The 20,905-nt window shown below is 51.6% G+C and overlaps 1 protein-coding gene across 1 annotated transcript; it reads left to right on the forward strand.

Moving 5' to 3' along the window:
• The first annotated feature begins 57 nt into the window (after positions 1-57).
• On the forward strand, positions 58-15,748 carry LOC100548691 (L-gulonolactone oxidase-like). Its single transcript, XM_003204567.4, has 12 exons — positions 58-2,482; positions 3,701-3,802; positions 4,139-4,264; positions 5,062-5,156; positions 6,237-6,327; positions 6,967-7,152; positions 12,968-13,075; positions 13,303-13,379; positions 13,784-13,933; positions 14,461-14,625; positions 15,061-15,151; positions 15,349-15,748. The coding sequence occupies exons 1-12, from the start codon at positions 1,934-1,936 to the stop codon at positions 15,475-15,477; spliced, it is 1,869 nt and encodes a 622-aa protein (XP_003204615.2). The 5' UTR covers positions 58-1,933; the 3' UTR covers positions 15,478-15,748.
• The last annotated feature ends 5,157 nt before the right edge of the window (positions 15,749-20,905 follow it).

The following is a 20,905-nucleotide window of genomic DNA, read 5'->3' on the forward strand; positions in this document are numbered from 1 at the left end:
CAGGGCTCATCCCATTCCTGTTTGCTGAGCTCCAGGCCCTTGCTGCGGCCTCACAAAGCTTGGAGCAGACAGCCAGGATGGTGGAAGGGCTGGGCAAACATGCCTGGTATTTCCCTTCCTTTCCCCCACACCCCCCCCACCAACTCTTCCCCAGCCCTCAGATATTTTCAGCCTGGGATTTGTGGTTTGCCTGTCTGCAGGAAGGGTTGCAACACTGTCTGCTTTTGTCATTTGTTTTTGTTGGAGGTGGGCAGGAGTAGGAGGACCCCGTTGCACCCCAACAACCTTCAACCTGTTATATGCAGGGCTGCGAAGTGCAGTATCCCCAGTCCCTGCAGCACCCCTGGGGATGGCTTTCACAGGGGGATCCCAAACCTCTTTCCCTCACTGCACGCCCTACAAACCATGTGCAATGCCACAGCAGGATGGTGCTCCAGCAGGACATTGCTCCAGCAGCCCCTGGCCTCAATCCCCACCTCAGGCCCCTCTCCTGCAGCCCCACTTGGCTTCTTCAGCCCCATAGGTGCAGATGTACCGTGTGCATATGCATCCTCCTTGGCTACGCACACATATAACCCCAAGGGTGCATGCATCCTTGTTCACCTGGGTGCACACATCCTTAGCCTCTTGGGTGCACGCATCCTGGCTCCTTTGAGTGTATACATCCTTGTTCCCGTGGGTGCATGAATCTTAGGATTATTATCGAGAGGAAAAATCGTTACCTGGCCCTAAAGCGAGTGGGGAGTCAGCAGTTTGGCTTTGGCAAAGCATAAATCAGTGTTGATGTATTTCTGGGCTGTTGGCAGTGTTTAGGTGCTGGCTGGCACACGCAGCAGCAGCAATGGGTTAATGAGTGTTTGCTGCGAAGTGCAAAGGTCTCTCCGGGCCCTACACGTTTTGCTCAGCTCAGATCTCAGCACCAAAGTGCTGCTCTGCAAACCAGATCGTGGGGGCGGCTCCCTCTGCTTCTAATGGGGTCTGTCCCCAACCTTTCAAGGCTGCAGGGCCGTACAGTGAGGACATGGTAGGCTCCCCCCCTGCAGGCCCCGTTGGCTATGGGAATGGAAGCAATTAACAGAGCAAAGGGAAAAAAGCCCTTGGAGACTGAGAAGCAAAAGTAAAGGATAAAAGCTGCCCGTAATTAAATCCTGTATTTTATTTTTTAATGGAGAAGAAAGGAAAGGAACTGGTTTCTGGCTGGAAAGAGCAGTGCTCAGATCATTCTTGACTCTCAGATACTCAGAGAGCTGCAGCAAAGCACCGCTGTCCCATACGTCCCCATTTGTTATAGGGGCAGTGGTGGCTTTCATGGTCCCCTCACCTTTACCCAGCCCTGGGGAGGCAGCAATATGGGCAGAACCTACAGGCACAGGGCAGAGCCAGGGCTGGGATCCCTGCAGTTTGGAAGGGCATTGCAACTGGGGAATGCATCGCAATGGAGAACACACTGCAACTGGGGAATGCATTGCGATGTGACAGTGAAGAGAATGGCTGCAAAGGTGCGATATTCCTACAGGTTTCACAAACATAATGTTTTTGGAGGGAGGCCCAGAGCAGGACCCTGGTTCTGTCATCACAACCAGAGGACTGCAGCAACTTCAGCTCAGCCCTGGCTGGCACCGAATTAACTGTGCTCCAGCAGTGGTGGTCTCCCCTGGGTGCAGCCAAGAGCCTGCAGACACCCAGCTGGCGAGTGGAGATGCGGGGGGAGGGGGGACTGCTGCACCTCTGCTGTTAATTAGTAATTTCTGGGCTATGTTTGGAGCTCTGCCGACCTTTGTGCACCCGCAGCTGTGAGCAGGGCGGGTGAGGAGGCGGTTGACCCCAATCAGCCCCATAGCTGGCTAATTACTCATTAATTCGCTGTGGTGCAGTTAGGGAAACCTCAGCAGGGGTTCGGGGTGGTCAGTGGGCCAAGGAAATTTGGAGGTGGATGGGAGGAGATGTGGAGAGGTCTGAGGGAGGTGCTGGAGAGAGAAAGGTTCTTCAGGCTCATGCTCTGCAATTAAAAGCAATTAGTTGTTGCACTGTGTCCTGCTCCCAACGGGACAGCAGAGTGCACTGTGGGTGCCAGGTGAGCGTGCAAAAGTGTGAAGCATCCCTAGTGCATCCAAGTGCCTGCGTGCACGCCCAACCTGAACCCTTTGTATGCATGCAACCCCACAACCTGGCAGGGCTGTTCCCTTCAGCCCCATTGGATGTCCTCTTCAGGGACCCTTCCGACAGGAGGATCTCCTCCCCACAGCCCCAGAGGGTTTGCAGAATCCCCCCCCCAGCCAGGGGCAAAGGGCACAGCCCCTCTGCTCCTCCTGCAGAGGGCTGTTACTCATTATCCCCCCTGGGCCTGGGGAGGGGCTGCTTGCTGAGCCAGGCAGCAGCAACCCCACATCATTCCACATCATCCCCCCACGTCGTCCTGCATCGATCTGCCTTGTTCTGCATCAAACCCCACAGCACCCCACGTTTTCCATCCAGCAGCATGGTAAGGAAGGGAGGGGGGCACCCCATTGTGGGGCAGCATTGGGGTGGAGACAGGCTATTATTTATTGTGACTTTTGATAAGGATTGGATAACGAATTAAATGATATGGTGAGAAACCAGAAAGGTTTATTGTAAGAAAGGGGGGAGGGAGGGAGCAGATTCCCTTTATGAGATAGGATCAGGCTGTGGCTGCTGAACAGGATTTTCTGACCCACCAAACATCTGCTTTCCTCAATTTTGTTCTTTTTTCCCCCATGTATTTCATAAAGTCTCCCTCTTACCCTGGCTCTGCATCTATAACTCATCCCACCTCCCCCTCACCCCCAGGGCTGTGAGCTGTGGGATCAGCATTGCTCCTGATGGCCTTGTCCCCAGGCAGTGTCACCTCCCTGGGGAGGGTGATGGGCCATCAGGCAGTGTCACCTCCGTGGGCAGGGTGATGGGCCATCAGGCAGTGTCACCTCCGTGGGCAGGGTGATGGGCCATCAGGCAGTGTCACCTCCGTGGGCAGGGTGATGGGCCATCAGGCAGTGTCCCTGCCCTGCCCTGCCCCGGGGGAGCTGGGATGGGAGAACTGGGGTGATGGGGATAGAGAAGCTGGGGTACCCCTGCTGCTCCCTGGAGAGGTCTGGTTAGATTTGGGGTGTCCTCCTATGGGATCTGCTTTTTGCATGCCTGTGCAAAGTGAGTTGGGAGCTGAGCCCAGATCTATCAAACTGGTGCAGAAAAGGTTGTGCAAAGCGTGGGAGAATGGGGTGGGTTGTGCTCATGTGAGATGCCTACAGCAATCCTCCCACATCTCCCCACTGACTATGGGGACATCTCCAGCAGAGTGTTGGGCCAAGATGAGCTTCTGTGCCCTCAGTAACCAACTCCTGTTGGAAACCCAGCCCTGGTATGGGAGCTTTGACTGACAAAGGATGAACAGCAGGGGAGGCATTTCACACAATCACAGACACATTCCAGTTGGAAAAGATCACCAAGCCCACCCCACTGTGCCCACTGACCACATTCCTCAGTGCCACATGCCCACGGTTTTGGAACACCTCCAGGTTTGGTGACCCCACCACCTCCCTGGGCAGCTGTGCCAATTCCCAACTGCTATTTCAGAGGAGAAATGTTTCCTAATATCCCACCTGAACCTCCCCTGGCACAGCTTGAGGCCATTACTTCTTGTACTAGCTGTTCTGCTCTGTTTCACATCTTGGTTTTGACCCAGGTTCATGGCCAAGGAGGAGTCAAGTTCCAGAACTGGGCCAAGACTTATGGCTCTTCCCCAGAGCTGTACTTCCAGCCCACCTCAGTGGAGGAGATCCGGGAGGTAAGGAGGAGCTCCCAGATATGTTAGGAACTAGGGGAGGAATGGCCAGTGAGGGCAGTGCCACTTCATTGTGTTCAGATGGCTCCCAGCCATGACAGCATGGATCCTTCCCTCAGCCCCAAGTTTTGGCCCAACCTTCTGAGCCACAGATTTGGGCATCACCTCTTTTGGGGTGATCCCAAGGGCTGTGCTGGGAGGAGACTTGGTTCCAGGAGAGGCTTTGGGCCTGAATGGTAAATTCTCTGTGTAAAGATGGGTGAGGCTTGAGGTTGTAATGTGCCTCTGTCACCATCCACGGTGTGTTGGGTGCTCAGGGGCCGTATGTTGCCCCCACAGATCCTGGATATGGCCCGGCAGCGGAACAAGAGGGTGAAGGTGGTGGGGGGTGGCCACTCGCCCTCTGACATCGCCTGCACTGATGACTTCATGATCCAGATGGGGAAGATGAACAAGGTCCTCAAGGTGAGGCGTTGGTAGCCCTGAGATGGTGGCACTTGCCTTGGTGTGGGGATGGGTGGTATGGCACCAGTCCCAGTGTACCTGGGATGGAGGATGAAGGGGTCTTTTTCTCGCAGCAGGGAGTTCTCCCAAACCAGACCCTGAAATGTTGGTGCCAGAACAGGGAGTGGGAGTTTTCCCATTGAGTAGGAAGCTTTCCCCTTGTGTAGACGCTTTAGGAGCACATGGAGCTGCCATAAAAATGCAAGGGAGTGAGGATGTCTTCCCAAATTGTGTTTGAGGAGGGCTCAATATCTACACATTGTCCTCTCCATGGCATGCTCATAAATCATTTGGGTTGAAAAAGACTTCTGAGATCCCCGAGTCCAACCCCAACCCACCCCACCATGCCCGCTGCCCACATCCCTCAGTGCCACATCCCCACGGTTCTGGAACACCTCCAGGGACAGTGACCCCACCACATCCCTGGGCAGCTGTGCCACTGCATCACTGCTCTTTTGGAAAATACATTTTCCCTAATATCCAATGTGAGCTGTTGCATTTCTCCTGCTTTGCATCCAGACCTGAGGGTGCAGGGAGACACTGGGCTTTTATTGGGGGCTGAATGGCCTGTGTGCATGCATATACATGTGTATCTGCATATTTGCATGTGTGTGTGCAATAGAGGGTGAAGAAATCCTGACTGTAGCAGAAAATTCTGAGAGTTGTATCATTGCTGGTAATTAAAAAGCAACTCCTGCCCTGCCTGCCAGAAGCAGGATGCACAGCTCCAGCAGTGCAAGCTGTCCCATCCTTTGCAGGTGGACAAGGAGAAGCAGCAGGTGACGGTGGAAGGTGGGATCTTCCTCTCGGATCTGAACGTGGAGCTGAGCAAGCACGGGCTGGCGCTGGCCAAGTGAGTGGGACACGTGTGCTGGACCGTCCCTAGGTGTCTGCCAGGTGTCCAGCCTTGCCCCACATTGAGTGTTGGGATGTAGCAAGATGGGAAGTTTGGAGAGCTTATGCTGCAGTGCATGGGGGTTTGCTTTGGGATCTGATGGGGTGGTGAGGCTCCGCAGAGTCCCAGCCAGTCCAACCACCTCCTACCTGCAGTGGTGTTCAGGAAGGGGCTTGCAAAGGGAAACACTCATGGAGTGCTGACCTCTGCTGACCCCAGGGAAGAAATTGCTCTTTTATTCCAGGCTGGCTCAGTATACAATCATAGAATGGCATGGGTTGGAGGGGACCCCAAAGATCATCAAGTTCCAACCCCCTGCCACAGGCAGGGTCACCAACCTCCAGATCTGGTGCTAGACCAGATTGCCCAAGGCTCCATCCAACCTAGTCCAACAACTCCAGTATCCTGCGTCCCTCAGTTGATATGAGTGATGGGTTTTTCAGAAGCCCTCCGGGGTTGAATGGCCACTGATGTGGGTGAAGACAGCAGGATGTTCATGGAGGATAAATCTATCAAGGGCTTTGCAGCATCCATAGAGAATGAACCTGGTTTAGGCAGTCCCTGTATCCTGGCTGTTGGAAGCTAGAGGGGGATTTGGGAGAAATGGCAGGAACAGCATACCATTAAGAGGTGGCTTTAGCCTTCTGCCATTCCCATGTGCCTGCTTTTGCTGTGGTTGAGGAGACAGAATGTGGGAGGTTTCTCCATGCCAGCGAATCACTGCAGGCTGATGGGGAGAGATGGGGACTTGTCAGATGGGACAGGCTGGGCTGGCAGAGGTGACCACCTCTCTTTTCCTCTCCGTGGACTAAAGCAGGATCCTGATAGATATGACCCAAGGAGAAGTTCACATATAGTCAAGAAAAACATTCATGGCTGCAAGGTGCCCTGAAGGGCAGAAAACCCTGCTCAGAGGAGCTGGGGACATGTTATGGAGGATTCTGTGCCAACATGCAGGGCCAACATACAGATCAGTAGACTGTACCCCACGCCATGTCCCACATACTCAGGTCCTCACCCAACTTCATCTGCCAACAGCTTAGGAGCCGTTTCTGAGGTGGCAGCAGCTGGTGTGATTGGGACAGGGACACACAACACTGGGATCAAACATGGCATCCTCCCCACCCAGGTGAGTCACAGTGTCAGTGTGTGGATGTTGGGTTCTGAGGGCTACAGGGGATGTATCCCATTGTCCCATCACCTGGTCTGGGGCTAGCATGTCCCATGAAGGACCCTGAGCCCAAATCCCCCATGGGTCAGCCCAACTCATCCTCTGGGCAATTTGAGACTTCTTCTGCCACCTAAAATATGATCCAGCCCCAGACTCCTCCAGTCCCTATGCTTTATTGTCTTGTAATCCAATGAAATTGGTAGAGATGTGTTGATGGTTGGACTTGGCCATCTCAGTGCTCTCTTCCAATCTTTGTGATTCTGTGAAATAGGAGTAAGCATGTAGTTCTTTACTTATTGAAGTCCCCCCACGCTGAATCTTTGCCAGGGTCCAGGTCTGTTGTTAACTGGACGGTCATGAAATGCTCCGCTGCTATCTCAGATCCTACATGGTGATCCCACCAATGGTTGTGGAGATGTGAAATCATTTGGGGGAGGTTTACTTCTTTAAGATGGCTTTTAAGATGGCTTTTCCCAGTGCCCTTGAGGGACAGAAGGGTCCTTTCATGTCAGCACACCAAAGGTGACAGGAGAAGGAGATGTGGGGTCTGGGACACAAGGTCGGGTGCTCACTGATGCATGACTTTGCTCCTGGCAGGTTGTAGGGCTCTCACTGCTGACAGCCTCAGGGGACATCCTGGAGTGCTCCGAGTCCATCAATGCAGACATCTTCCAGGCTGCCCGCCTGCACCTTGGCTGCCTGGGTGTTGTGCTCACCGTTACCTTCCAGTGTGTGCCTCAATTCCACCTGCACGAGGTGACCTTTCCATCCACCCTCACTGAGGTATGGTGTTGGCTGTGCTCCCAAAGCCTCCTTGGGAATAAGCAGAGTTCCAGGCAGAAATAGTTGGAGGGAGATTGGGAAGTAGTAGGAAATATCATGAGTGTGCTTAGGTTGTAACTGTTGCATAGGTTGTAACTGTTGTGTGTCTTCATGTTGTGTTTTGTGGTGTCTTTTAAGCTGGGAATTAATCAGGATGACCAAGGAGAGGTTGGCCAGGGAGAGAAATGCCATTTTAACTTCCCATGAGTGGGAATAGCATCTTCTGGGCCTGGGACCAGAGTGTTGTGGGGTCTCCTTCTTGGAGATCTCCCCAAGTCCCTTGGCTGTGGTGCTGGGCACCCTGCTCTGGGTTGCCCTGCTGGGGCAGGGGTGACCAGAGATGGTTACCTCAAATCCCAAGCATCCTCGGCTCTGGGGTTCTGCTTTCAGCCCTGAATCTGTCCCAGGGCAGTTCAGTGGTATATAAAGGAAGCCTCATCTTCATCACTGCTATAACATCTCACCTTTCAGCCATTCTTTCTAGGCTCCTCTTTTGAAACTGGTTTGGACTGTTGAGGATATTTTAAATATATATATATTTTTTTGCATTTACCCAGTCTGAGATCTAAATGTCTGGTTTTACTATCCTGGACCAGCATCTGTGCAGCCCCATGGCTGTGTCCCAGCCTCTCAGCATCAGCTGTCCTCTTCCTGACTCAGCATGGAGGTGGCAGAGGTGGGACCCGGGTTTCCTGGCTCAAAGCCCCCATTCCTTGTGCATCACCCTGCTTGATTTTAAGTCATTTCCACACCTGGTAGGTTTAAATCACTCCCACATCTTTGTGGATTTCAATCACTTCCATATCTCATGGGCAATGCCTGATGCAGATTTAATGTTCCAGCTGGAGAAAATTGTCCTGGCTGGAAATCCCAGGCTGCCAAGCCAGTGTGCTGGCTGTGCTGGCCAATCTAAGCAAGATTTGTGTCTGCACTGCCCTGCATCCCTGGCAGCCAGCAATGACTGCAGGTACCATGAACTTGATGCTTCAGGGATGGGCTGCCTCCTGAGAACCAGAGCTTTGCTTTTCCCAGTGACAGATGGGCCACCTAAAATAGTCTGGGAGCAGGTTGGTCCTAACTTTGTCCCTTCTTGTTTGCAAGTTCTGGGGATTTTCAGGATGGGGACCCCATCTTTCAGCACAAATGTTGGATTTAACCATTGTTTTCTGAGAGGAACCACACTTCCTTCTAGGGAAATATGAAAAGGCACAATGGGTGGCACACTTCCAGGCCAGATTAACAAATTCCTTCTCAGCACTAAACCATGGAGCTGCATGTAGCTGTGAAAAACTCCTTTTAAGCCATTTGTCATGTTGCTTCTGCCCACGTCATCTCCATCTTTCCAAGGGTTCCAACCTCCACAACTAAGGTGTATGGCACTAGTGGCCCATCTGAAGTATCCTGTGGAGTTTTGACCCCATCTTGCACAGCTCTGAAGACTTCACACGGTGACACTTCTTGGCAACTTCTGCTGCCTGTCCTCTCCTTGTTGTCCCCTCCCCATGGCACACAGCACATGAAAGGGCACTGAGAAAAGCAGAAGTTTGGGTTCCTGCTGGCTCTGGGGCTGAGCCACAGGACTCTGGCACGGAGCTCAGCAATTCAACAGTTGGACTTGATCATCTTAGTGGTCTTTTCCAGCTTTTATGACTCTATGACTCCTTTGGAGCCCTCCCACCCTCATATTGCCACAGTGTTGGATGGAGTGGCCCCTCCAGGGCTGGGACATGACCTGTCCCATGTCACCAACAGAAGGTGGTCGCTGGAGGCCAAAGCCAACAGCACTGTACCATCTGTGAGCAGACTGTTGTGAGACCTGGTGGCCTTTCAAACATTGTGGGGACAGACTGCATTCACTGAAGGAGTTACCTTTCTGGGTGGGGAAACTGAGGCACAGAGTCCAACAGATGGAAGAAATCAGTGGTGGTGGAGAGCTTCCAGAGCTTGGATCTGCTCCAATCACTGATGATCTGTGTGCTCCTAGGAGGTCTGACATTCCTGCTGGCGTACAAACCTCAGCAGCATCTTCATCCCTCATCCCATCTGAGTCTCACAGGTCCGGTTCCAGCTTTGGCTAACACCAGCACAGAACTTCGTTAAGCTGAGCTCATGAAAAATGAAAACTTCTTGGACACAACAGTGGAATTTGTTGCAGGATTGATCAGAGCCGCAGTGATGGTAAAGCTCTGAGAAATGCTGTCCTTAATTTTTTAAGGACTGAATTATTCAGTGCCCCATTGGGGTGACTTGAGCACCGCCAGCAATGTGAACTGAAGCGGGATCATCTTTGCAAGCCCTGATCCATAGCAGCCTGGTGGCCTTCAAGTTGTGCTATGAGTGGTTGGGCTGAGCTGGAAGGAAGGCAGGAAGGTCCACACACAACACCCCAGCACCGGTGGCATTTCCATCGATCACCCAGCAGAGCGGCCAGACTGTAGCACTATGGGCATCCCTGGAGATGTTTCCCCATGGCACCCTCTTGGCCAGCACTGAGCTCCTTGCAGGTGTTTCCAGTTGCAGAGGGGATGAGTTTGCAATGAATAATTCAACCTGCAGCTTCCCTGGTGTCCTGTAGCAGAGTTTGCTTTCAATGCATTGAAGTGTGGTAGGATCTGCTGGCTCCCTATGGCTTGATCCTCATCTATCCTACAGCACTGTTCAGACCTTCACCTGAACTGGCATCACCTTTGGCCAAGTAATCTCTAAGTGTCTGGGGTTGGAAGGGAGCTTTGGAGGTCATCAGGTCCACCCCCCTGCTCATGAGGTGCTTTTCCAGTGCCCTCTGCCAGGTTTCTGTTCCTGCTGCTGAGCATCCCATGGGATGGGGTCTCATCCTCAGGGATCTCCCAGAGCTGTGGTGCTGGGTATGACATGGGCAGAACAACGGTGCTCGGGCTTAGCCGTGCACTGGACCTTCCCTAACAGCAGATCTGCCCTTGAAGGTGCCAGTCCTTTTACACCTCCTAATCTGCCTTTTAGCAAGAAGAGCAGTTGTGTCTGGGACATGCCCACAGCCCCATAGGGCTGGTGTATCTTTCCCTGTCCCTCGGGGCTAGCAGGGCAAAGCAGGGATGCACCCTATAAATATTAATGCCATTATCAATCCTCGGTTGTCGCTGCTCCTCGCTTGCTTCCACATCTCCAGCTTTCATGTTGAGTGGCCCAGCGAGGCGGAAGAGAATAATGGCAAGGGAGCAGGCTGTTTGAAATATTTAAGCCTGAGTTATCTAAGACGTTGCAAATAATATATGTGTCAAAGGAGCCAGGCTTGGATTTGCTGTTATGTAAGATCTGCTTGCCTTCTTTTCTGGCCTCGTGATTGTCTTTATCACTGGAATATGCTCAGCTGCTCTGGCTGCTGATGGTGAATGGGAACAAAGCGCAGATAGAGAGGATTCGTGGCACAGCTGAGGTCACCTGAGCCCCATAGCATGTGCTGGGGTGGTGATGGGGCTGAGCTCAGCCTCTCCTCAACCCAACCCGATGGGAAGCTAAAGAGGGTGAGGATGGGCCAGAATAAGATGCTTGTTCCACTGATGAGTTTCCCAAAAATTCCAGCACTAGAATTTTTGAAGTTGGAAGGCTGAAGAAGTTTGGCCCTGAGCCCACTACTGCCAAACCCAAACCCAGAACTCTTGTGAGATGGGAAGATAGTGATAGAACAAGAAGGGACTGTTTTAAACTAAAAGGGGAAGTTTAGGTTAGATCTTATGGGAAAATTTTGTCGTCAGAGGGCAATGAGACCCTGACACTGCTGCCCAGAAGGCTGTCCCATGCCTGGAGGTGCCCAAGGCCATGGATGGGCCCTGGGCAGCCTAAGCTGGCTGATAGGGCCCACAGCCCACAGCAGGGATTGGGGATGTTGTAAGGACTCTTCCAACTGAGGTTCTATGATCTTTAAGGTTCCTCCCAGCCCAACCCATTCTGTGTCTCTATGATCATTAAGTACTCTTCCAATCCAACTGTTCTATGATTCTACGATCTTTGAGATCCCTTCCAACCCAACTCATTCTGTGTGTCCCAGGCCCCTAGGACATGTCCCTTGAGCGCAGGTACCCAAACCTCGTTGTGCACCTCATCCTGGTGCTGTACCTAACCTGATCCCTCCTGCCCAGCAATGCTGAGGTTTCGTTTAGTGTGCAGATGCAGGTCTTCCCTTTGGAAGCGTGGGCACAGGGTGACATTTAGCACCAGCATCCTCTCCCAAAACACGGCTCTCCACGATTCCTGGCTCTGATGGACCTGGAGGACATGTGCCAGTGGCTTCACACTCCTCATCCCCCAAGGCCTGTTTTAACCCAGCCTTTATGCAGTGAAGGGATTTGTTCTAGGAAAGCAAAATGAAGCTGAGCCAAACTCCCCGGGGCTCAGTGTGCTCCTGGGCCATCTTCGTAGTGTGAGAGAAGATTTCCGCTGTGCGTCCTCTGCCTCGGACCCAGGCGATGTCCCCAAGGACTCCCACTGCTCCCGCCTGCTTTGCAATTATCCTACAAAGCCTCCAGCTGATTTCCTTCGGGCTGATCTGGCTCTATCAGAGGGATCAAAGGCACACATTGAAGAGGTCGCCCTGCTAACAATTTGCTTGTGCTCTAAGGAGGAGGAGCAAGAGCTGCAGGATCACCTTGAAAGCTGCTGCCTCTGCACGCTTCTCCCCCCTAACTTGTTTTAGCTCCTCGGTGCACTTGTTCCTAATACAAACCAGAGAATGTATGGGGTCGTGGCTTTTGCCCTGTTCCTGCTTGCACAATCATTGACTGCTTCCTTGGGGAGTCATGGAGTTGCAAACAAGGGCTTCTGCAGCCAGAAAATGGGAATTTCTCTATGAGGTTTCACGGCTCAGTGTGCCCTGTGAATGCGTAGTTAATGACAGCAGTGTGAGGTCATTAATTCCCACTAATTGCAAGAATGGCCGTTCACTGTCCACCAATGAGGTTGTACTAACACGTGACCATGCAATGGCCTTAACCTCATGGTGAGGTCACAGCAAAATGATCAGTGCTGAAGCAGCCCAGCTTGGTGATTAATAGCTCATTAGTACAAATAACCCAAATGGCCCATCTGGAAGTGAGCAGCCATGACCTCCCTGGGGTTATGACCATGGGTCACCACACCCTGCATGCTTCTCTTGTGTCAAGCAAACCCACTGGGTTTTCTTTAAGCTTTCCTGCAAAGCTATGAGGGATCTCTGCCAGGAGGAGCTGGGGATGCTCTTTGCAAGAGTGGTAGCGCACTGTGCTCGGGGTGAGCACAAGTTTTTGCACATGCAAGCATGGAGCAGGAACAAGGACTGATATGTCTTCTAATTTCTGCAGTGCGATTTCCTTGAAGGAGCATTAGGGTGAGACCCTGTGTCCCTAGGAACAGGCTATTCTGGGTCTGCAGCAACCCCCATCCCCACCTGCACTGTCCCTGCTGTCCCCGTTCCTGGCTGTCTTCAGCTGCTGGCAGGCAGCTCATCCTCTTTAAAGAGCTGCATTTCCTAAAGCTCTTTTTTGTGTCTTGATGAATAATTTGTCAATTCTGCATTTGGAGCAGGGTGCGTCTCTGGGATGGGGCTGTGTTGTGCATCCTGGTTCCATGCTGCACATCCTGGCTGCATCCAGCATTGTGCCAAGCTGCAGAGGTGGAGGGGAGGATGGACGTGCTGTGCTACCCTCGTGGGGTTCAGTCAGCCCTGTAGGCTCTGCCCTGCAACCTTGGACCTTGGCACTGTGTGGGGTCCCTTCTTCTCAGAGCTACAATCTCCTACCAGCCCTGTTTCCTCTGGTTGTTGCAGGTCCTCAATCACCTTGATGACCACCTGAAGAGATCCCAGTACTTTCGGTTCCTGTGGTTCCCACACAGTGAGAATGTCACTGTCATCTACCAGGACCCCACTAACAAGGCAGGTACCGCTGGGCCCCAAGAGGAAGGGAGAAGGGCCATCACTAAAGCTGCATCCCAAAGCCTGGTCCCTTCCCAGGTCTGGATGTGACCCTACTTCATCATGGGAGAGAGATGTGGGGGTCCTGGGGTGCCCTTCTCTAAACCCCCACTCCAAAGTGGGATGGAGAAAGCTGCAATTCCTGCCAGTCCCTAATGACCATCATCTTCCTCTGCTTGGCTTTGCAGCCCCCCTCTTCCTCTGCTAACTGGTTTTGGGATTATGCTGTTGGGTATTACTTGCTGGAGTTTCTCCTCTGGATCAGGTAAGAGCATGGGGAGGGTTTGGGCAGCCTCATCTCTCTGTTTTCTGCATCTCTGCACTCGGGGATGTGGTGGCAGGGGGGAGGATACAACCCAGAACACCCCATCCCTGAGAAGAGGAGGCTGCCCACTGTCTTCTGTGCAGAAGGAGCATGTTGGGGCTGATAGCTGGGGCTGCACTGCCCTCGTGTGCACAGAGCTGGAGCAGCCTGCATGTTTGCAAGGGAAAAAAAAAAAAAATAAATAAAAAGGAACTTTTTGAGGATGTGAGACCCGGGGTGAATAGAGGGGATGCAGCCCCTTCAGAGGGCATCTCCTCACCCAGCACCCCTGGGTTGAGGCTTGGGCTCCACAAGCCCTGAGCACTGCCCCATTGTGTTCTCACCTCCGGCTCTTCCCCCCGCAGCACCTTTGTGCCCAGCTTGGTGCGCTGGATCAACCGCTTCTTCTTCTGGCTCCTCTTCAGCTCCCGGGTGGAGAACATCAACGTCAGCTACAAGATCTTCAACTACGAGTGCCGCTTCAAGCAGCATGTGCAAGACTGGGCCATCCCCATGTAAATGGCCCTGCAGAACCCTGACCCGTCCCAAAATACATGCTGTCCCCTGTGCTCTGCCCAGCCCAGCTTGCCTGGAGCAAAAGCAAAGCCACAGAGAAAAGGACCAGGCTAGCAGGCACTATTGCCATCTGCAGGCATAGTGTGGGGACCCTTCTGCATCCATATCCCGGGGTACTGACACCATGTCACAATACAATCTTTGGTTGTCTGGAAAAGTTTTGGGTGCCCCACCTCTGGAGGTGCTTAAGGCCAGGTTGGATGTGGCCCTGGGTAGGCTGATGTAGTTGGGGGCACCCAGCACACGGCAGGGGTTGGAGCTCAGTGATCCGTAGGATCTCCTCCAACACAAGCCATTCTATCATTCTGTGATCTTGGAGTTTGGTGATCCCAAAGTGGTAAGATGGATATGCTGGATACGTCACAGGGACATGGTGAATTAGTATAGGAATGGAGCTATGGGGCATTTAAACCCAAAAGCTGCTGGGTGGGTCCATGCTGACATTAACTGAGCTGCTCTTGGGCAGTGAGAAGACAAAGGAAGCGCTGCTGGAGCTGAAGGCTGCCCTGGAGAACAACCCCAAGATGGTGGCCCACTACCCTGTGGAGGTGCGCTTTGCTCGGGCGGATGAGATCTGGCTGAGCCCCTGCTTCCAGCGGGACAGCTGCTACATGAACATCATCATGTACAGGTGAGCAGCCCTCTCCTCTCTGTTTGGGATCTGTACTCAGAGGAACACCCGCAGCAGTGCACATCTCAACTACCTCTGGCTCTCAGCTGCCTCTGCAGAGCTCCTCACTTTTGCTTGCTCACCCCACTTGGTGCTGGGCAAGCGTTAGTGGCATAGAAACACAAAACCATAGAATGGTTTGGGTTGAAAGGGACCTTAAAGACCATTCATTCCCAGCCCCTTTCTTAGGAACAACTCCCACCAGCCCAGGCTGCCCAAAGCCCCATCTGGCCTGGCCTTGGCCATTGCCATGATATTCCTAGAGGGTTTCCACCACCTGGTTCTTGTCAAAGAGTCCATGATGGCCCCTGGGCTTGCCCTGCTCCCCCTGGTGTGGGTTTCTCATGGAGGGAGCACAAATTCCCCTATCAGTGCTCCCTTGCTTGGCTCCCCCAGGCCCTATGGGAAGAACGTGCCCCGGCTCAACTACTGGCTGACCTACGAGGGCATCATGAAGAAGTATGGTGGGAGACCACACTGGGCAAAGGTATGTGTGGCTACATTCTTCCTGGGGTCCTTTCCCCTTCTCCATCATGGCTCTTCTTGGTGGGGCTTTGTGGATGGGAGAGGGCCAGAGAGAAGGGCTCCCACATCAGATTGCTCCCTTGGGGAGGGCTGAGCATGGGCTTCACTGCAGTGTGTTCCTTAGCCACAGGCAGCCCTCTGCCATTTCCTCTCCTGCAGGCCCACAGCTGTACCCGCAAGGATTTTGAGAAGATGTATCCAGCCTTCCCCAAATTCTGCTCCGTCCGGGATAAGCTGGACCCTACAGGGATGTTCTTGAACACCTACCTGGAAAAGGTGTTCTACTAACAGCACGGGAATGGGGCAATGCAGGAGATGGAAGAGAAATCAGCTGTCAATCCCTGGTTCTTAGGACACCCCAAAGCTCATGGTCCTTGGCAACCCCAAAATGCTGTATTCCCAGCTCTGTTCCCAGCTGTTGCAATGGCAGGCAGCGTGGGCTGGCCCTGGGAATGGGGCTGTGTGTTAGCATCCCTCCTGGTGGGTGCCTGAGATGTGCACAGTTCCAAGTGTCTCCTGTCCAAGCCAACATCTGAATAAAGACCTTCTTGCTAGCAGAGCCAGCCTCAGTGTGTACTTTCAGGTGGGTGTGGTGTGCCCAGCTCTGGGGACCAGAGAACGGGCTTGGTGTCCCTGAGTCAGAGCTGGACATAGGGACCAGAGCCCATTGCACAGCTCAGGCTGGTGCCATCCAGGTCTTTGGGCTCAAGCCATTGCCCTGTGTTGAGGAACGCAGGCAGATATTGGAAGAGGTTGCATCTGTGTTGGTGTAAGAGAAGCCATGCTTGGACAGATGGACTTCGTCCTTTCGCAAAAGCCATGGGAGATGTTCTTCAGGATCCAGCAGGGCAATTCCCATGCTGCAGTGTCTGCTAGAAATTGCCCCCACTGGAGCAATCCAAATGGCACTGGCCTGGGCCTCATTTCTATTACCATAAGATGGGAAAGCGGACATGATCGAGTAAAGAGGAGCTGGAGGATTCCCCACTAAGTTCAGGATAGATGGGCAGATGATCAAAAATGCATTTAGTGCCCTGTGGAGTCAAGTAGAAAATGTTTGCAAGGTTTGAAATTGGGCTCAGTGATCCTTACAGGTCTCTTCCAACTCAGGATATTCTATGGTTTGAAGGTCAGTTGAGCTTTGGCTTTTGGAGCCATCAGCTGGCACAGGTGGACCTTGTCCTCTGCATCTTGCTTGCTTCAGCTTCCCTCGACCTCAGGTGGTTAAAAATTTGGCTAAACTGAAACACATGCAGTTTGTGTCCAACTGCTCAGCTTGTTCTCAGCCCAATGTGCAGTGGCCAGACCCCAGTGGAAAAGATTAAGGCAGAGTGAAAGTACTCTAGGGTGCCCAATGGGTTGAGTCAGGGAAAAGGGAGAGGCTGGAAGCAGCGTGGCATCTTGGGCAAAAAACAAAGGCCAGTGGTTCCTGCACACGATGTTTCTGAGAGTTTCCCCAAGTTCCTGCCTGCTGGAGCCTCACCTGAGGTGCAGCCCTTGGAGCCCCATGCCTTGAGCTGTTCTCAATGTACAGGTCTCCTGGAAACTCAACCTGAAGATAGGTGTCATGGTTTTATGTTTTTTTTTTGTTTTGGTTCTCAGTATTCCGCATCAAAACATCATGTAGTGTACTGGGAGTTCAAGTGTTAATGCTCCAATTCCAGGCACCTATCCCTATACATTACAGAAGTCATGAGATCTGGCCCTTCCGGGTGGGGCGGTCTCTTATGCCTGGCAGTGGGTGCTGGAGGGTGCTTTCCTGGCCGTTCCAAGCTTTTCAGGTTTGAATCGGTATCGGGAACTCTCTCTCTCTCCTATTTTATTTGATTTATTAGTCTCAATTTCAATCAGATTGTATTATATTGTGTTATCTTGCATTCCGATATCATAATTAGTAAAATAAGTTTTCCTCCATAGATTGTTGCCGCTTGTTTTTTTGTTTTCCTCCCTTCCTTCCCATTTTGTGGGCTGGGGAGGCTGAGTCACGGGTGTAGACTGATCTCGTTAACTCCGTGACAGATTTTTGGTGGAGAATGCGGGCAGCCCTGTTTCTTAGCTTTTAGAACGAATCTCTCTCTCTGCTCTTAGAGAGCTTCGTTAGGGAGCATTATCAGTAGTTTAGGTTTCTGTGCTGGAAAACTTGACCTTGAAAGACTAGGCGTGCTGCCAGTGTTCTGGGATATTTGTAAACTTTGAGCACTGCTCAGTCTGGGTAGTGCCTTTTTCTTTTTTTTCCTTTTTTCCTCCTTCCTCTTGTCAGTTTCAATTCATTAACCCCTTTTTTAATAGACACCAGCAATGAACCCACTTTTCATTGTGGGGGTGTTGAGTAAAGGCTTACAAGCCGTCATGTTACTCTCAACCTATTGGCAAATTATCAAGGCCATAATTACTTGTTGTGGAATTATGTTCATATATAACTACCTAAGGGCATTGACGGAGACACCTGCATGGTACCTGTATGCAATGTGGTATGGTCTGAATTTTGTACATTCACATCCCAGATGGAATGGCTAATTTTACAAACAGCACAATGTTCAGACCAGTCTCCAGGCTTCCTTATCGGTTTGTCAGACGGTTTTCGAATTCTGAATTAATACTCATGGGCGCGCTATTGTTTTCCTGGATTGTGATTATATTCCTTTACAAAGGGAAGGAGTCTCCTCCAGAACCAGAGAGTGCTGACTGGCAGGGAATATGGAGAGGTTTAGGAAAGATCTTAAAAGCAAGGGGACCCGCAGTGTCATGGGATTTTACACTTGAACATCTGTGGGATCCTGAGAAACTAAGTCAGTATTTGAGTCAGGGACAGCGCGGCTTACGTAACTCTAAGGAGGTACAACTTATTTGGGGTTTGGCTTGTGCTTACCGCGCCCTATATAATACTATTCTGGAGAGAGAGAGTTTCCGAGCTGAGGTTCAAGCCAAAGTGGAGAATCTCCAAGTCAAATCTGATCAGGTACAAGAGACACCAGTAACAATATCAGTTGCTCCTGTGGAAGGCAAGAAATGGAAACGAGTGTCCACGCGTCTAGAACGGAAAAAAGAAGAAGCGGAGGAGGAGGAGGAGGCAGATCCAGGCGAGGGGCCCTCCTCAGAACCACCACCATCGCGAAAAGCAAAAGGAAAAACTAAGAGACATGCAGAAGAGACTGATGATGAGGACATCCTTATTACTACTCGTCGGCCCCTGAAGATGACTGATATCCAAGGTTCAAGAAAGGAGTTCACACGGGGCCCGAATGAAACTATTGTTTCCTGGTTGGTTCGTTGTTGGCACCGCGGGGCCAATAGTTTGTTTCTAGATGGTGATGAAGCTCGCCAACTAGGAGCCATTGCCAGAGACCCAGCTATTGACCGAGGAATTGGTCGATGTTTGGATGAGTCTGCCTCCCTTTGGGAACGAGTGTTAATAGCCGTGAAAGAAAGGTATCGCTTCAAAGATGGCTTGAAGCCTGTGATGAAAAGATGGGATACAGTTGAAAAGGGTATCCAGTATTTGAGGGAAATGGCTGTGGTGGAAATGCTGTTTGACCCTAACTTTGTTCCTAACCACCCACGACAAGACCGCGATCCTGAGAGAGTGAGGACGACGCCTGAGATATGGCAGAGACTCATAGCAACAGCACCAGACAGATATGCCGGTACACTACTGTCAGCTAATGACAGATACCGGGAACAAGAGAGAATACCCTTAGTTTTTGAATTGATTCTTACGCTCCAAAACTACGAACAACAGCTACCCCCAACTCACGTTTTCATTGCCGGCATCTCACAAATAACGGACCAACTGAATGAAATGCAGGAGCAAATGTCTCTACTGATTGATCGTGACAAACCTGTGCCAGTATCAGAAATGCCCAGTGAAGATCAGGATAATCAAAAGAGTCTACTGAAGGAGCTGATCAAACTAATGCGAATCCAACTAATTAACGACGATGAACCTTCCTGCTCATGGGCACCATCAAAAATCTCAGCTATTAAAAGCAAACGCTTTCCGGCTCCAGTGAGGAACAATACATCGCGAATTGCCTTGTGGCGTTACCTACGTGACCATGGAGAAGACATGAGAAAATGGCACGACCAAGCTACTCCTGGACTACAAGCACGGGTGAAAGAATTACAAAGCAGATCAACCACCAGTGCAGTTGCTCCAGTTATCACAGGTAATGAATAGAGGGACCCTGCCCTCAGCCAGGGTGGGGAAAGGGATAATCGAGTATATTGGACTGTGTGGATTCGATGGCCTGGCACGTCAGAACCACTGAAATATAAGGCACTGGTGGATACTGGTGCACAGTGCAATCTGATGCCCTCGAGTCATGAAGGGACAGAATCAATCTATATTTCCGGGGTGACTGGAGGCTCTCAAGAATTGACTGTGTTGGAGGATGAGATAAGCCTCACTGGTAAGGACTGGCAAAAACATCCTATTGTAACTGGCCCAGGGGCTCCATGTATACTAGGTATTGATTACCTCAGAAGGGGGCATTTCAAGGATCCTAAGGGGTATCGGTGGGCCTTTGGGATAGCTGCTGTGGACACAGACAACATTAAGCAGCTGTCTGTTTTGCCTGGCCCATCAGAAGATCCGTCTGTTGTGGGGGTGCTGCAAGTAAAAGAGCAACAGGTACCGACTGCCACAAAAACGGTGCACAGATGGCAGTACCGCACCAACAGGGATTCCTTGCTCCCCATTCATAAGTTGATTCGTCAACTAGAGGATCAGGGAGTGATCAGCAAAACTCACTCACCCTTTAACAGCCCCATATGGCCAGTACGTAAAGCCAGTGGAGAATGGAGACTGACGGTGGACTACCGTGGCCTGAATGAAGTCACACCCCCACTGAGTGCTGCTGTGCCGGACATGTTAGAGCTCCAATATGAACTAGAGTCAAAGGCGGCCAAATGGAATGCCACCATTGACATTGCTAACGCCTTCTTTTCCATTCCTTTGGCTGCAGAATGTAGGCCACAGTTCGCTTTCACATGGAGGTGCGTTCAGTATACTTGGAACCGTTTGCCCCAGGGGTGGAAACACAGCCCAACCATTTGCCATGGGTTGATCCAAACTGTATTGGAACAAGGCAATGCTCCTGAGCACCTGCAGTACATTGATGATATTGTTGTGTGGGGCGATACAGCAGAAGAAGTCTTCACGAAAGGAGAGCGAATAATCCAAATTCTTCTGTGTGCTGGTTTTGCTATTAAGCGGAGCAAAGTGAAAGGACCTGCTCAGGAGATTCGGTTCCTAGGTATAAAATGGCAAGATGGCCGTCGTCACATCCCAACAGATGTGATTGACAAAATCAGTGCCATGTCTCCACCCACTAATAAGAAAGAGACACAATCGTTCCTGGGCGTAGTGGGTTTTTGGAGAATGCATGTTCCAAACTATAGCCTCATTGTAAGTCCCCTTTATCATGTGACGCGAATGAAGAATGAGTTTATATGGCGCCCGGAGCAGCAGCAGGCTTTTGAACAGATTAAACAGGAAATAGCCCGTGCCGTGGCCCTAGGGCCAGTACGAATGGGACAGGGTATAAAGAACATCCTCTACACTGCTGCTGGAGAGAAAGGTCCCACTTGGAGTTTGTGGCAAAGAGCCTCAGGAGAGACCCGAGGCCGACCCCTGGGATTCTGGAGTCGAGCCTACAGGGGGTCAGAAGAGGGCTACACTCCAACTGAAAAGGAGATCTTAGCCGCATATGAGGGG

Source organism: Meleagris gallopavo, chromosome 2 (assembly GCF_000146605.3).
Source record: "Meleagris gallopavo isolate NT-WF06-2002-E0010 breed Aviagen turkey brand Nicholas breeding stock chromosome 2, Turkey_5.1, whole genome shotgun sequence".
NCBI lineage: Eukaryota > Metazoa > Chordata > Aves > Galliformes > Phasianidae > Meleagris > Meleagris gallopavo.